The 15,779-nt window shown below is 52.7% G+C and overlaps 1 protein-coding gene across 4 annotated transcripts in view; it reads right to left on the bottom strand.

Annotated features, from left to right (window-relative positions):
- Piezo2 (piezo type mechanosensitive ion channel component 2) overlaps window positions 1–15,779 on the bottom strand; it is a 337,909-nt gene that overhangs the window by 18,883 nt on the left and 303,247 nt on the right. For 3 of the 4 annotated variants that reach the window (XM_078030440.1, XM_078030437.1, XM_078030438.1), the window contains 8 exons: window positions 12,158–12,325; window positions 9,414–9,851; window positions 8,540–8,798; window positions 6,394–6,576; window positions 4,756–5,005; window positions 3,754–3,886; window positions 2,557–2,704; window positions 2,254–2,468 (listed from right to left, as the gene is read on the bottom strand). In XM_078030440.1, coding sequence (XP_077886566.1) covers window positions 2,254–2,468; window positions 2,557–2,704; window positions 3,754–3,886; window positions 4,756–5,005; window positions 6,394–6,576; window positions 8,540–8,798; window positions 9,414–9,851; window positions 12,158–12,325 — 1,794 coding nt within the window. The remainder of the gene's footprint in view (window positions 1–2,253; window positions 2,469–2,556; window positions 2,705–3,753; window positions 3,887–4,755; window positions 5,006–6,393; window positions 6,577–8,539; window positions 8,799–9,413; window positions 9,852–12,157; window positions 12,326–15,779) is intronic. The other variant, XM_078030439.1, reaches the window with a different exon arrangement.

Here is a 15,779-nt window from a genome sequence, read left to right as displayed (position 1 = left end):
CTCTCTTCAAAGCCTGGTGGAGCGAGTGGCAGATAGAACCATGGTCCCCAGAGGCCTGTGCATCCTGATGCCTGAGCCTGTGTTATCCTGCCCAGCCAGGAGGACCACGCCGAGGAGATGAAGACACGGTGCTGGAGCAGCCAAGGGGGAAGCCACATTAAGCCGTGTCCCTGGAGGGGAAGTGGCAGGGAGGTGGCAGGAGCCAGTCTCTGGCCATGGTCTGCTTTTAGGGTTGTGGAATAATTGTACCTTTCCAAGATGCAGAATGCAGAGAGGCTGGGTGGCTCCAAACACTCTGGGAAGGGAGGACAGGGCATCCTATGGGGCAGGGGGCCATGGTGGACAATGCACAGCCACAGCCCCAGAGGCTGGGGTGGGGCCTGGGGTCTCCAGGAGCTGAAGGGCACCGGGAGGCACTCCTCCTGTGAGATCTGTAGAGGAGGGAGGCTGAGTGAGCTACTGAGCTTCTTTCTTCTGTAGAACTAAGAGTTCCTGGAGGCTTGGAAGACCCTGCCTGTGTGACGGTTTTAAACACCAGCAGATCGTCCAAGCTCATCATGGGCCACCTTGGGTGTTGGATGTGGCTTACTTCTCTGACCTCAGAGTCAGAGGTGACCATGTGTTTGTAGAGAAAAATCTACTCATTTTAAAGACAAGCAGTTGGAGTCACAGCCTTGTCACAACGGTTCTCCTCGCTGCACAAAGTCGACTGCCAGCTTCAATCTGCATCACCCTCATGACCAAGCTGCGTGGCCCCTGCTCCATGGGGTACACTGGAGATGTCAGGGCTACGAGGTGTCTTCTGGGTAATAATGCTCTGTTTGTGCAGTTCTACCTGAGGCTCAGGAAGAGCTGTCCTCATTCCTTTGAAAACATTTGCCCAGCCACCATTCACTGTTACAAAGCAGCAGATCTCACACGGCACTGAACACCACAGGCCAGAGCCTGTGGTCTTCCACCTTGCAGCCACCAAGTCCCCCTGCTGGAGCAACGTGGGGACCTCAGCAGCAGCTGCACAGGTTAACTGGAAGCCACAGGGGTGAAGCCATTTCCCGTTGCTTCTATTCCCACTTCCAAAAGCATCATTAGCCAGCCTGGGTGACACGCTGAGGACCCTGAGATGCAGTCACAGTGGTACTGTCCCCTGAGGCCTGCTCCACGGTGCCCTGTGGCTGACGCTGCAAGCCTTCTGGGAGAGCATTCCTTAGAGGCTGGCCATGCCCCTGGGGTGGACATGGCTCCTTGGGCCCCAGGCGGGGGGGCGCCTGCTGGCTTTCATCTGTGAGGCCAGGGTGCTCCTGGGGAAGAGCAGCCTGTTACATGGACCCTTCCCGTGGCGCTCTGTGGGCTGAGCCCTCCAGGACCTGGCAGCTGACATTCTGCTTGGAGCACTCTGCGTAGCTCTCCTGGATGGCCTGAGCCCCCCCTTGGCTCGTGCATTAAGTGCCACCTTTGTCACAAGTACTGACCCTGGTGGAAGGTGGCAGGGACACCTAGACGGCAGTCTGAGAGCAGGACAGGGTCGAGGCAGAGGGAAGAAGGGCACAGCAGAACTGAGGTGCGGGGCCCAGCACAATGGGCTGAAGGCCAGTGTAGGGATGGGCAGTGGCTATCTCAGGCGTCTCCGAAGCCCCTTCCCTTTGCACCAGGCTGCTTGGCACCTCCCTCACCCGACCCCCACCTCATTCTCACCCACGGCCATAGCTGGGCTAGGCAGCAGGGTCTTGGGGCAGTGCCCCTCCCACTTCCCACCCAGTGCCAAGACTCTGCCAGGTGTTTTCCATGCCTCAGGCTATTTCACTCTCCACTGTGGGGTGGGCAGGCACCATCGGCCTCCCAGGGCCAGCGTGCTCTTCAACCAGCTCAACAGCCTCCACTCCTTCCCTCACGCCTCTGATGACCACATCTCCTGCCCTCTGACCTCCTGAGGAGTGCTCCGAGACCATGCTCCAGTTCCCCTCGGCTTCAGGGTGCACAGCCAAACCAGCGCAAGGACCCCACCTGCCCGATGGCTGAGGCCGACATTTACTCTGAGCAACCTGCTTCTGTGGATGTGGATAAAGTATAGTCAAAATATTGTGGAGCTTCCCATTCCCACTGGGGGCTTGCACCACAATTAGCAGACTCCAAACTATGACTTTCACACCCCTGGTGCTACCCTGCCCTCCTCTGCCTGTAGCTGGTGGGCCAGCGCATGGGCCGTGGTGACCTTGTCGCGGAGGATGGGCCACCTGGCCAGCTTCCAAATCTCACCTCTCGGTCACGACAGGGAGGATGAAGAACATCCAGAAGTGAATTCCAAACACAAGAATGACCTGGAAAACGACCTTGCCCAGCACCGTCTTCCGGAGGTAGAGGGCTCGGTCCACCACCATCGTTCCAAACTGAATGAGGACCATCACCAAAAATGGCCCGGGGACCTGGTCTTCCGAGAGTGAAGAGGTGATGTCCGCAGCAGCCGAGTGTTTCTGGGGAAAGACAACAGGTGGCATTTCACAGGATGGAAAGTCACAGCTCACAGTTGGTGGCACACAGAATCCTTTGCCCCCAACCTACCCCAAAGGCCCAGAAACCAAAGACGATGATGATGAAGTCCACGGTGTCGGCCAGGAACATGAGCACATACACGTCGGTCACTGCGCTGTAGTCCGGGTGGATGAGGTCGTAGAAGAACTGCCGGATGGGCACATAGATCTGCAGCGTCCTGCACAACAGAGACCCCACCCCACTGTTCCAGGAGGCCCGGAAGGGACAGGGAGCAGAGACCACCATCATCCCACTCCTCTGCGCTCCCTCTTCTAGCTGGTCCCCTCTGCTACCTGGGCTGGCGGCATCCTGCCCACACAGGAGCAGTGAGCTCTCTGCCAGGCGTGGGCAGCTCTCTCTGCGTGGCCCACGACCTTCTCCTGTTTGGAGCATGTGAGAGGCATGAAGCCCAGGAAAGTGGGGATGGGTTTGTGGCTGTCCACTGACTTGGATGTGCTGCGTGATGCTCTGAAAATTGGTGCAACAGTCAGACCTGGCGCCAGGGTGGGGCTTGCTGCCGGAACACAGGGGGCACGCCGACGGTGGTGCCAGGCCTGCCACCTCTGCACGTTAGGAGCCCCTTCAGTGCAGGGCCCTGTGCCTGCCCTGGCTCCCAGGCACTGCCCAGGCCTCTCCACCTGGCTGGTGCCCTTGCTCTGGCTGGTCTCCCGAGTTCTGCCCTGGGTGCACTGTGCCCTGGCTCTGCCTTCAGTGCGAGGTCACACGCAGGTGCAGCTGGCGTCCTGCTCTTGCTCTTGGGGCCTGTGTTCAGCTGGCCCCTTGCTCGCTTCCAGCCATGGCTGCTTGTGAACACCAACCCCTGCACCCACAGTGGGCAGGAGGGACCTGTGCAGTCTAGAGGACCAGCTGTTCGACACCAACGGTGTTGACCAAGCCACCTCCCCGCAGTGTGTCTCTGCTGCCCCTCCAGCCCTAAGATCACACCCCTCTCTGCACGGCTGGGTGGTATGATTGCGGGCTGCGAGTGGGCACCATGAGCCCTTGAAGTCACCCACTTATTCTTTCTAGATAGAAAAAGCGTGGTACCAGTGCCATGCATGGAAAGGAGCCACTCTCACTGAAAAGACTGCTCGAGCGCGGCCACAGTCATCCATCCCGTGGGAGAGGTTCCTCCTCAGCTCCTGGGCTTCCTGAGTTGCAGGAAGAGAGCACACTGCTCCTGCACTCAAGCCAAGCACGTGCACCCCGCTGTTTTTGGGTACTCACTTTTTGATGGTGAACGCTTTGGCTTTGACGAGCTGCTCCTGAAGCTTCTCCATGTAGAGTTCCCTTTTGCTTTTTTGCTTAATACTCAAAACACTGCTGCCCTTTTGGCTGCTGTTCCGGGTGCTGGTGCTGCCTAGAGATAACAAAGAATGAAAGAAACCACCAATGGAGTGTGAAGAACCGGCTTTGTCTACAGGAGTGTCACAGAAGGCCCCGGAGCCCATGTGCAGGAGGGGTGGCTCCAGCTGTCCTGAGGAAGGGATATGCACAGTTGCCTCATGAACACAACTGGGCAGGTAGGAGCCTGCCCTCTTACCCCTGCTTCCATGCTAAAGAAGATCCATGGGCTTTTATACCTAGTGGTGGCTCTTCCTAGGGAGGCTGTTTAATCTCCGTCCCAGGAGGAAACACATTGGACGGACAGTGGTTATTGTGCCAACTAGAGTCCCAGGTTGTGTTTTTTTTCCAGATGGAAACCCTAACTCATACCCTTTTTCAAATCCTAATTTCTCCAAATGTAAAACAAATATGACCCATCTGCCAGGTGGCTCAGGCTCTGCAGATCATCACACCGAGCTGCAGACATGAGCCCCGGGCACAGAGGCCTGGCTCCCCCAGGAGTGTGTTGCTAAAAGTCCCCATTGAGAGAACACAAATACAACTTCACAACAGGCTGTGGTTCCTGGCTCCCTCCTGGCACCTGGACATGCTCAGAGGCATCTGTATGTACGAGGCACAAACGATCGGGTGCCTGACACGTCCTGGGTATCAGGCAGAGTGCTGGCCCCTGGTCAGTGCTATTTGAAGTCCTTGTTCCTGGGAGGAGTCAGATGCTCTGGGCAATGAGGTCACACGGCTGCGGAGGGGGGGACTTGACCTTGGGCCTGTCTGATTTCAGAGTCCTCTTTTCATATGATGAGGTAGATAGCACCTGAAAAACCCCCACCTAGACCAGAGGAGGATGGGGGATCTCTGCAGCCCCGGCCGCCTCGCAACAGATACCTCTTTTGGACCTATCGGAAGAGAAGCTGGACCCCGGGGAGATCTGGGGGCTGCTGCCGCAGCGTTTCCTCCGGATGGTGGTGGGCTGCTCGGGGAAGGTCACGTGCACGGACTCCACAGAGGCGGCCAGGTTGATGGACTTGAGAGAGTCGGAGGAGTCCCTCCTGCCGTGGCTGAAGGAGGGCTCGTCATCCGACTCCTCCTGGTCGCCACCGTCCACGATGTCGTCTTCGTCCCACAGGCCATGGCACTGAGGAAGCAGGAAAGTGACAACTGAGGTCTCAGCTGCAGGAGGGACGCTGGCTCCCTGTCCTGCAGCACCTGTGCCTCGCGACCAGAAAACCAAGGAGGGTCCAAGAAAGCTCACCAGCTGGACCTGCGGGAGTCCCGGGAGCGGGGCGGCTGTGTGTCCACCACAGGTCTGGCTCGGACACTGAGGGTGGCCAGGGAAGCTTGGCAGGTGAGCAGGTCGAAATGGCAGTCACTCGACTTTCCCCGTGAGCAAAAGGCTCCCCAGAACCCGCCTGTGCTCACAGCAGCATCTGAAGCATCACACACACACACACACACACACACACACACACACACCCCGTCACTGTCACCAGCTCAGCCCCACCAGCCTTTGTTCACCAAACGTCTGCACCTGGAGAAGGTCGCCACCCTCTCCATGAATCTGCCTGGTGGGAGGAGATGCCTGGTTCCCAGGGATGAGTGAAAGCAAAGCTGCTAAGATTCTGCTCAAACCACCTGGTTCAGCCTGGGGCTGTGGTGCAGGCCTGTAATTGCAGCAGCTCGGGAGACTGAGGCAGGACGATTACAAGTTCTAAAGCCAGCCTCAGCAACTTAGTGTGGCACTAAGCATCTTATTTTCTAATAAAAAATAAAAAGGGCTGGGGACGTAGCTCCGTGGTCAAGCACCCCTGGGTACAGCCCCTGGTCCTGGGGGTGATCAGCAATGGCGACCTCATGTGCAGTCTGGCTTCTGCTTCCAGGCAGATTCATGGACTGCAGAGCAGGAGCGAGGAGTGCAGCAGGAGCTGGGGAGCCAGGCTGAGCAGGTGCTGCTAGGGCAGGCCCAGCAGGTGTGCACCTGCCTGTGGGGCGTACCAGGAGCCAGAGCTTCCTCAGCACCTGATCACATGGCCAGTGCTGCTCCTGGTCCCTCCTCCCAGGTCAAGTGGCCGCTCACCAAGGGGAACGTTCTATGACAAGAAACCACCCAACAAAAGCAACACTGCTACAAGGTGGTGGCAGGAGGTGGCCAAGACTGCCCCGGACCAGACCCAGGCCTTCCAACGTCCAGCTGGAATGAGGGGTGACATTTACGGTACGGTATGGGCTTTAAGACACAGCACACTACTCAAGCCAGGCCCACGGCGGGACCAGTTGCGACATGTCCCACCCAGGGTAGGCGTGTGGGGAGAACGTCTCCCAGAGTCATTACAACTTCCCTCACCAACGTCACAGGCTTGGGAAGAAACATCCACGGGTGGACACAACTGCAGCTCGTTCTTACAGAGGAGGACACACGGGCACATCCCCCATGACTGGGCTGCCACTGCCCTGATGCCCAGGTCCCCGGGAACACCGAGGGGCCGCTGTGAGCAGGCTGAGCCCAGCCGAGGACCGGACGCCTACCTTCAGAATGGAGCGATGGAAGAAGAGAGCCAGGAGCTGGATGAGGTCGTACAGAACGTAGCCCTCCTTCTTCTCCACGCCGATGATGTTGGGGGGGTGGTAGGGCTTGTCCTTGTACAGCTCCACGTTCTTGTTCCAGGGGAAGAAGCCGAACTGGAAGAAGTACTTGACTACGATGGCCACCTGCAGGGGGGGAGAGGGCTCAGGACGTTGACCCTTTCAGGGACGGGCATACACAGAGGAAGGGCACCCACATGGTTCCAGTGGCAGGGGTGTGCACGGTCACATGGAGTGTGACCAGGTCAGCCTCACGGCCACTGAGGCTCCCCATCCTGGATTCAGCAAGGCCACCTGATGGCCCACACTGCTGCCCAAACCATTCTTCACCTCCTCCGTGTCTGAGGATCTGGCTCTTACACTGAGTTAGATATTTACAGAATTATTCAGATATTAAAATCTGGTACTTAGGAACTAGTTGAATAGAAACATCTATATCTTTGCATGTTATGCATTGCTTTGGTTTCTAATCCACATGACACAGTTTTTTTTATTAATGATTATTTAAAAACTTTCTGAGTCTGGCTTATTTTGCAACTTTGGTGTATGGTTCTCACCCTCCTTGTGTGTCTGTCACTGAAAAGCAGGACACAACGATTGATCTCTACTTGTCTGTGCCTCCATATGCCTAGCACGGGTCTCAGTGCTCGACACTGGTTCAGACAGTGGAGTGAACGGGAGTCGGCTTCATTTCCCATTCATGTCACTCCTCAGCGTGACAGAAAACAGATAATCCCACTCCACAAGTAGCTCCTAGGGTGAGACCGGGGTCTGACAGACACCCTCAGGGTGGAACGGTCAGAGGTGACCCCTCCCTGAGAAGCCTGGTGAGTGTGGAGAATGAAGCAAGGCTGTGGCACACAGTCAAGGAGTTAGGTCAGCATTGTTAAGGAATTAGGACTTGGGTTATCAATGCTCTAAACTGCATACTTGTGAGACGTTGTTAGGGTTAGATAGGAGGTGTCCCCCAAGAGTTCACGGGTGAGACAAGGCAAGTCTGTCAGGAGGTAAAATGATCAGATGACGAGAGCTGTGACCTGCACAGTGGTTTACTGCCCCCATGGATTAACTGGATGGTGACCGCAGGCAGGTGCAGTGTGGCTAGAGGAGGTGGGTCTCTGGGGACGTGCCTTTGGGGCTCATGTTTTGCATCCCTGGGGAGCAGAGCTCTCTCTTCCTCCTCTCTCCTGTCCTGAGTTGCTCTTCCCACCACTCCCTCCTCCATGAAGCTCTGTGTCACCTCAGGCCCAGAGCCATGCAGCCGGCCAGCCAGGACCTGAACCTCTGAAACCTTGAACCCAAAGGTACTTTTCCTCCTCTACATTGTTCTTGCCAGTTTTTTTTTTTTTTTTTTGGTCACAGCAAGGAAAAGCTGACTAAAATAGATGTCTTACCATATGACCTTGTTTTAATTTGATGGCTGATTACTTGTTAACCTACAAGGTGTCCAAGCTCTGCCCACACTTGAAGAAGCAGTTCTGGGGCTACTGGAAGTGAGAGTCAGGGAGGAAAACCCACCTTCTTCACAAACCCAAGAACACGAGGACGTGGGGCGCGAGGCGGTCTGACATCTTCCTTGTGGCCTCTGTATTTATAGGATGGGGCAGGACGGGAATTGGACAACTGATGGGGCAGACGGCCTCTTGTCCCTCACGCAGAAGGCGAGCATGCTGGCAGCTCACCCTCTCGGCCCCCCGACTGCCGTGTGTTCAGAGGTTTCTGAGGGGTGTGTGGGGATTGGCTTTGGGTATGAAAATGGCAGCGGCACATGCTGCATCCAGCCAGAGCCACTCTGCCTCGCTGCTCAGCGGTGGTCAGTGTCCCTGGGCAGGAGCCGGCAGCAGGCCCTCAGCTTGGTTCTGCTGTGTGTGTGGTTAATGCCACAGGTCTGGAGCCAGCTCCAAGAGCCTCCCTGGCTCTCTCCAGCGGGTACGGTAGCCCCACTGCCCAGTCTTGCCCTCCCTGTTTCCTCGTCTGCTAAGGGGAGGGACACCAGCACCTTCCTTGTGTGAGGAGTGGAAAGACACGCAGCCCTGCCAGTGCTAGGTAACTGTCAGACCATCGTTGTGACCAGTCTACACTGACCTACCTCGGTGTAGACAATGGCCATCATCCAGAACCGTCGGCTGGGCCTGGGCACCGACAGCATGGCCCAGAGGAAGATCAGAATGGGCAGCAAGAGGGTGATCATGGAGGCAGAGACCATGTGGTTGAGGATGATCACGAAGTAGCACACCATTTCTGAGCGGGCCACCAGAGTGTTGTACATGGCGTAGAAGAGCAGCAGGAACCGGGGCTGGCCCACGTAGAACCTCTCGGACTCTTCCAGCTCATCGTCATGGAACATCCTGTTAAAACAAACCACGTGCTCACATCTGTCTCCAGTTTCTCCAAAACACTTAAGTTCATTGAACAGGATCCTTCCTGCAGCGCCCCCCACCCAGCTTCCTGGGGCCTATAGTTTGTTTGGAGAAAACCTAACATAGGTTGAGTAGCCTGTATTTAAAAAGCTCAGGATTGGAAATGTTTGGATTTTGAGGGTTTTTTTTGTCAAATTTTTGGAATATCTACATACAAAATGAGATATTATAAAGTTGGAACCCAATTCTAAATATGAAATTTACTTCTGTGTCATATAATGTCTTATCCATATAGCCTGCAGGTAATTTTGTACAATATTTTAAATAATTTCTGTGCATGAAACAAAGTTTCATGGCATGAAATCAAGCACTTCCCACGTCATGTCAGTGCTCAGAAGTTCTAGATTTCAGAGCATGCTGGATTGATGAGGGATGCTCAGCCTGTAGTAGGCTTTCCACAGCGGGGAACGTCTCTGGGAGGTGTTTGTGGAGGACAAGGTGCAGGGGTCCTGGCATGTGCACTGGCTCTCGGGGTCTAGGAGAGCTTTCCTCCGCACCCAGCCAAGCAGGTGTGGAGCTGGCCTGGGCCTGGGCTGCCCTTACTTGTTCAGCAGCAGCTCGCTGGCCGTCAGCTCATGGGTCAGGGGCGGCAGGATGCTGGACTCCAGCTTGTCGGTGCGGCTGTCATCAGGGCTGACCATCATGTGGTTCTTGCCCCCAGAGTCATCCTGTGAGCCGAAAGACAGGTGCTCGAAGCTCACAGCTTTGCTGTAGGAGGGCGGGGCCTCCACGTCACCCTCATCAGTGGAGAACTGTGGACATTCCTCCTCCTCGGGAGTGAGGCTGGCCTCCTCGGGGCCCAGATCATACTCAGCTTCCTCCTCCTCTTCTTCTTCCTCCTCCTGGGTGTCCCCAGGCTGGAGCTCGAGCTCGGGCTCGGGCACAGGGCCTACCACCTCCTCCTCTGCCTCGGCCTCCACTTCCTCTATGGTTTCCGTGGTCCCCTGGCGTGAGTATAGCATGGTGCACTGCGTGGGCTCACTGTCAGGAGACAGGGGATGGGCGCAGAACCCTGCCTGAGCACCCCACCCCCCCCAGGATCTCTCCACGTGCTCAAGACACCTCAGAACGCCCAAGCAAAAGCATCAAGGCATGTGAGCAGCTCAGACCCCGCCTCCCTGATTCCCCCTGCTCACTTCCCCAGGACCCTGGCACCTGATCCGCTGCACAGGGGTCTCTGGATGCCAAGGAGGATGTGGGCACACATGTCGTTCAGAAGCAGAAGCACGTCATACGGCCCTCGAGGAGCAAAACCCACCTACGCACAGGTTCAGAAACAGCATGGAGACTCAGAGGCACAAGCTCTGGTGCAGACTTCCAAATCAAGACGGCTCGGCACACCTACCGTCAGCGTCTTTGAAGACGAGCAGAAGAGTGTGTGGGGAGGAGAAGCCATGCCGGTTTTGTTGGGGGGGTTTGGACCAAGATGTGTTCTACTCAGTCCTACGAAAGGGACCCACCCAGATCCAAGGGCGATGACTTGATAAATATTGGCTCAACTAAAAAAAGTCACCCTTCTCTGATATTGGCTTTTCCTCCTCGTTTCCCGCTCCTGGGCCTTTCCCTTATCAGTGCGTAGCTCATTCGACTACACTTCCACCAGCCTGCAGCCCACAGCCCTTTCTCACTGAGCTTCTGTTCTGACGTCTGCCATTTTCTCTTGCCACAGTGAGCTCTCTCCCAGCCGTCTGCTGTGCCCAGGGCGTGCTCCTGCTCTCCCTCCAGCACCCCAGCTTCCTTCTCCTACCAGCTCCTCCTCTCCTCTCCTTTTCAGAAGCTGCTCTAGTCATAGAGTCAGTCCCTCCTTTTGCTGCCCTGCACTTTCCTCTCAGATCCTTCTCCCCTAACTCCCCGTAGGGGTGTGCAGGGAGGTTAGAAATGGAAGGAGAGCAGCCACACGTACCATGTGAGTGGCACGCCTTCCATGACTGCCTTCCCCAACAAGGGCAGCTGCCAGAGGGGCCACACTTGTCTGGATATTTGGATGTGCTCCTTGCTGCTCTAGAGACGTACCCTAACTGACCGCCATGCGAGGGCAGGCTGCTTCCTCCAACGCTGAGGAGCTCAAATGCAAAGACTATCTGTTTAGACGTGTCCACGAGTGACGAATGGTCCTGGCACAGCCCTTCCTGGCATCCTGTGACCCAAGAACCCCAAAGTCTGCTCAGGTGCTCAGGCCCCCAGGGCTCTGGCCCTAAAGGACCGCATCAGGTAGAAGGTTCCTGGACTGTCAGGCCCACCAGGATTTTTGCTAAGACTTACCTCAGTTAGATACAGCCTCCTAGGAAGGCCATGACATTGACCCCTCACCCAGGTCTCACTTGCAGTGTGACTGTAAGCCAGTGGAAGCACAGTGGTCTGGGGTCATGTCTGGGCCCGAGGGACTGAGGGCACTCCAGGACTCAAGGGACCAGAAGGCCTGCAGAACTTGCATCTGCAGAGACGTCCCAAGCAGGAAGGCATTGCTGTCAACGCCAGGCCCTGTTCCCTGCTGCACCGTGTCAAGATACAGGGCTGCAGCAAAAGGTGGTGCCTCTCTGATTTGCCCCGCAAGCTGCCAGGGTGAAGTTCATTTTGAACTGGGTTATGTTCATCTCAGGATAAACAAACAGTGGCTGATCTCCCTGCCGACCATTTAAGGCATTTCAAAGAAGGAGTTCTGGGTGCATGCAGATAATTTCATTCCTCAGTGATTATTGTTTTAAGGGCAGGACTTAGTGATGAAACAAGCCAGGAGTAATTTTTTCCAAATAAAACAAATTATAATCTACAAAGGTGATATATTTTACAGCATAATCACATTCTTTCCCAAAGCCAATGGTAAGATGTATTCTGACTTTTATGATAATTATGCAAATAAAACAGATTTATTCTGTATCAACTTAAAATGACCATAGATCCCAGAGTTTTCATATTTTTTCCTGCTGTATGCATTTTTTTTAATCATGAGAAAAATGTTTTCTTCCTACTCCATGAGGATCATATATAAAAGCTCTAAATAGAATGTAGGGAATATGATTATGTCTTTGGAAATGGAAAGTGTGAAATGCTTAAAAAATGCAAGATAATGTGGGCAATCAGGAACGTTAAGAAATTCCTAACAGACAAAAATTAGGGAGCAGTGAGCATCATGGAAAGCTGTCCTGGGACCAGGCTGCCCCTGAGGGCTGGGGCCATGCTCTGTCAGACATGCAAGTTCTTAAAAGAAAGACAAGGTGCATCCGAGGACTCGGGGCCACGCACGGGGGAGGTGACAGACCGGGAGGAAGCATGCACGAGGTGAGCACCTGGATGCTAAACTGCCACTGTCAGCTGACGAGGAGGACATGTCCAAGCTGAGCATTTTACGGAGCCTAGGCCGAGCGCGCTCGCTCGTTTTAGGAACAGCGTCTGGTCCGTCTAAATCATCAAGGGTGGACTGCCTTGAGAACAGCATGGTGGCTTCAGTGTAGCAGCTAGCAGCGCAAACAGTCACAGAAACACAGAGTTAACACGCCAGTGTGCTCCAGGTCCACCCGGCTCACTGGCCCACACACGGCCATGCAGTGACCACACGGACACCAGCACCAACCACCCAGGCAGGGAGGACCTGTCTGGCAGACACGAAACACAGGAGACCCCAGTTAAAAACACATTGGTGGCGAGGAAGTCCCAGGAGCACTCTCTGGAGGGACAGGGAAACGGAACAAAGACAAGTCCCAACAGTTCTTTCAAAGAGCATAATTTACATAATGAAAACTTGGCAATGGAGTTGTTCTTAAAATCAAAGAAAATATATTTTATTTGGAATCGTTATCCTGAGTTCTTTGAGAGGATTGATTAATCTAATTGCATGAGTAGAAATAACTGCTCATACAATTTGCATAGAAGATTTTAATTTTTTTTAAAAAATACAGTCTCCAAAATCAGAGAGAGAAGCTCAGGAACGACATAACCAACTGAATTTTCCACCCTGTTTTCTGAGTGACATTCAGTTCAGCCAAACTAAACGCCTTGGGTGTAAGAGATGTTGGCTTTATATCCACCTGGACACCAACCAACATCAAAATAAAATCAAACGCTACAAAGAAACCAACAAAGGAGTTCCAGCAACACCAGGTCCATTTTGTCTGTTAATGATTCGTTTTGCCTAGTTTTTATTCTGGATCATGCCTGGGCCTGGGTGGAGGCCACTGCTACACTCATCCCTGGTGCCCAATGGGACAGCACTGGGCAGGGCAAAGCAGGGCCTCCACCTGCAGGCACACAGCAAGCTCCTGGGGGGTTTCAGATGATGCTTCCCCCTGCATAGTGGGGGACGCTTGTCAGAATGTTATTAACGTGACTTGCAGGGGTTTAAGGTAATGCTTTAGCTCTGGGAAGGTGGGCGGTACCCCATCTGACAAGTCAGCTGTTCAGAGTCGAGCTTGTGGTTTTACATGTGGATTGGAAGAAAACCATGAGGTTCCAGCCAAGGAAATGTGAACTCCTCAGTGAGGCTTCACGCTGGCCACCTACTGTGTGCTCACATTGAAAACAGGACATCAGAGCAGGAGCCTTGGAGGTGGAAAGGCCACATTGACAGGGCGAGGCCAGGGCCTGAGCACCAGTCTCCACAGGAGGACCCCTCCTGGGGGGGTCACCGGCTGCCCAGCAGAGCCTCCTGGGGATTTGGAGTGGAGTGGACCAGTTACTGTTTGCAAGTTTCAAGGCTGCTGAGGTAGAGACTGGGAGTGTGGCTCAGACAGTGCGACAGGGCAAGTCTGCTGATGCCGGAAAATGGCCTTTCTCTCCTTCCCTTTCTTTAGGCTGAAAATCAAAGTCAAAGTACATTAAAAACTAATGGGGACGGTTGTGGTTTTCTAGCAGATTCTGTATCAATCAACCATTTCAGAACCTGGGAAATATTCTGATACCGTTTGTTAAACAGCAATCAATGAATTTAAATATCTCCTGACTCACTGTATCTGATCATCTGTATAGTTTTATATTTGTGATCTTGGGTGTACTTGATTTAATTATAATCAGACTTTCTTTTTCTTATTTTTTTTCCTCCCATGTTTTTTGATTTGTGATATTTAATGACTTAATTGGGCATATTGCATATTGTTATGCATAGGAATGACGGATGATTATTTTATGGAAGATTTATTTTCAATTTGCTTTCTAGTATTCTTTTTGGTTTCTTTGATTCAGAATTTGGTTGTGAAGCAGTAATTCTCCAGCTAGGCCCATGTATGAGATTTAGGAAGCCTATGAAGCCCTTAAATATCTTATGGAAAAAAAATCTGTATTTGTGGGAATTCTCCCCTTCTGAAGATCATGTGGCTCACGAAGTCCCCAAAACAGTTCATGCTGCTAGTCATGGTAATGATGTGATGATGGGCACAGAGAGCTACTCCATGCATCTCCCCCTCATGGCTGAACTTAGAGGTGGGGGTGAATAGTCTTACGGAACAAGGCAAGAGGGGAGGCCAAGGAATAAAAAGGCAGATGAGTCCACACTGTAAGTCACACCAGAGGAAAGCATGTTTTCTTGAAGAAATGATGCAAGGTGTAATACTCAGATCACAGAACTGCATGCATACAGTTACCTTCTTCACTAAGTGGGAAGAAGTAATTCCAGGTGGGCATGAACATGACTTTCAGTTAAGTTAATCACAGCTTTCTGTGACTTTTTTTTGTTTTGAAATTCCAAAAATGAAAATAAAGTTTTCAATGTTTCAAATACAATACCAAACCCAATCCACATTTCCCACGTGCAGAGGGGCACTGTACAAAGCGGAGGGTGGTAGCATTTATAAGTGCTGAGAAATAATGAATGAAAAAATGAATGAATGAAAGTAATATCATTTGGAAAATGCACATCTAGAGAATCTCAGTATTTCCTTCATAATTATCCTAACTATTTGAGATGTCATTGGTTATGAGTAGGTTTTCTAAAATGTGTGGGCTTGGGGACTTGGGGATCCTGGTTTACCTTCTTTGGGTGCTGTCACCAGGAAGGGAGCATGAGCCAGTGGCCAGCTTGCCAGGCACAGACCTCACCTCCCCACCCCCCTGACACCTGCACCTGTGGCCTATTCTTACTACTGTTCCAGAGCTGGGATCAAACCCGGGGCCTTCAGCATGCTTAGCACACACTCTTCCCTGGTGGCACCCCGGCCAATCTTCTTGTTCATAGAAGAGCTACCATGAGATAAACTGGAACCCATGAGTGCCCAGGAAAATGGGGTAAAGACAGGTTTTACATTTTGGCTTAAAATGAATGAAAGAGAGAACAATCCATTTAATGACATCCATCTAAAGACATAAAGAGACTTCTTGCTATAAGAACAAATTAAGGTTGGCAGCTTCCAAATAGAACAGTTATTTTGGTCTGCAAAAAAATAACAATAAACTACAAAATAATGACTTTGGTCTTAGCAAAGCCCATCTTCCGATGTCTTTTCTAAGACTAAATCCCCCCTTTAGTCTTAGCTCCAGAAGGCACAGGCCCTGCTTGTCCCTCCTCGCCAATGGCAGCGCTGAACAATGTTCTCCCCAGGTGACTCTGGCATTACTAATGGGTCCAGAAACGAGTGGTGGGAAATGTGCATGTGCTCGGGAAGGAAGAGCACCAAGACAGTCTGGATCCTGGGACACATTTCTCTTAACTATTTTTTTTTCCTAGGAATTAAAAAATTCCTAGACAGGATCTCAATTAGGAAACAGTTTGACCTTGAAACCTTGAGAGGTTTCTGTCCTTAACGTTGCTTCTTCTCACAAGAACACTTAATAGCTGAAATATCTGTGACTTTGCAACATATAAAGAATCAAAGATTATTCCCAAATTAAAGGAGAAATACAATCTCATTTGTTTATCCCTGGAAGGACTTCAAAAGAAACAGTATCTATTTTGAGAGGACAGGAAGGGATTATATGTATGCA

The sequence above is a fragment of the Ictidomys tridecemlineatus genome, chromosome 13 (genome assembly GCF_052094955.1).
Source record: "Ictidomys tridecemlineatus isolate mIctTri1 chromosome 13, mIctTri1.hap1, whole genome shotgun sequence".
In the NCBI taxonomy this organism is placed as follows: Eukaryota; Metazoa; Chordata; class Mammalia; order Rodentia; family Sciuridae; genus Ictidomys; species Ictidomys tridecemlineatus.
Note: the sequence above shows the minus strand (reverse complement) of the source record. Positions and strands in the feature narration are given on the sequence as shown.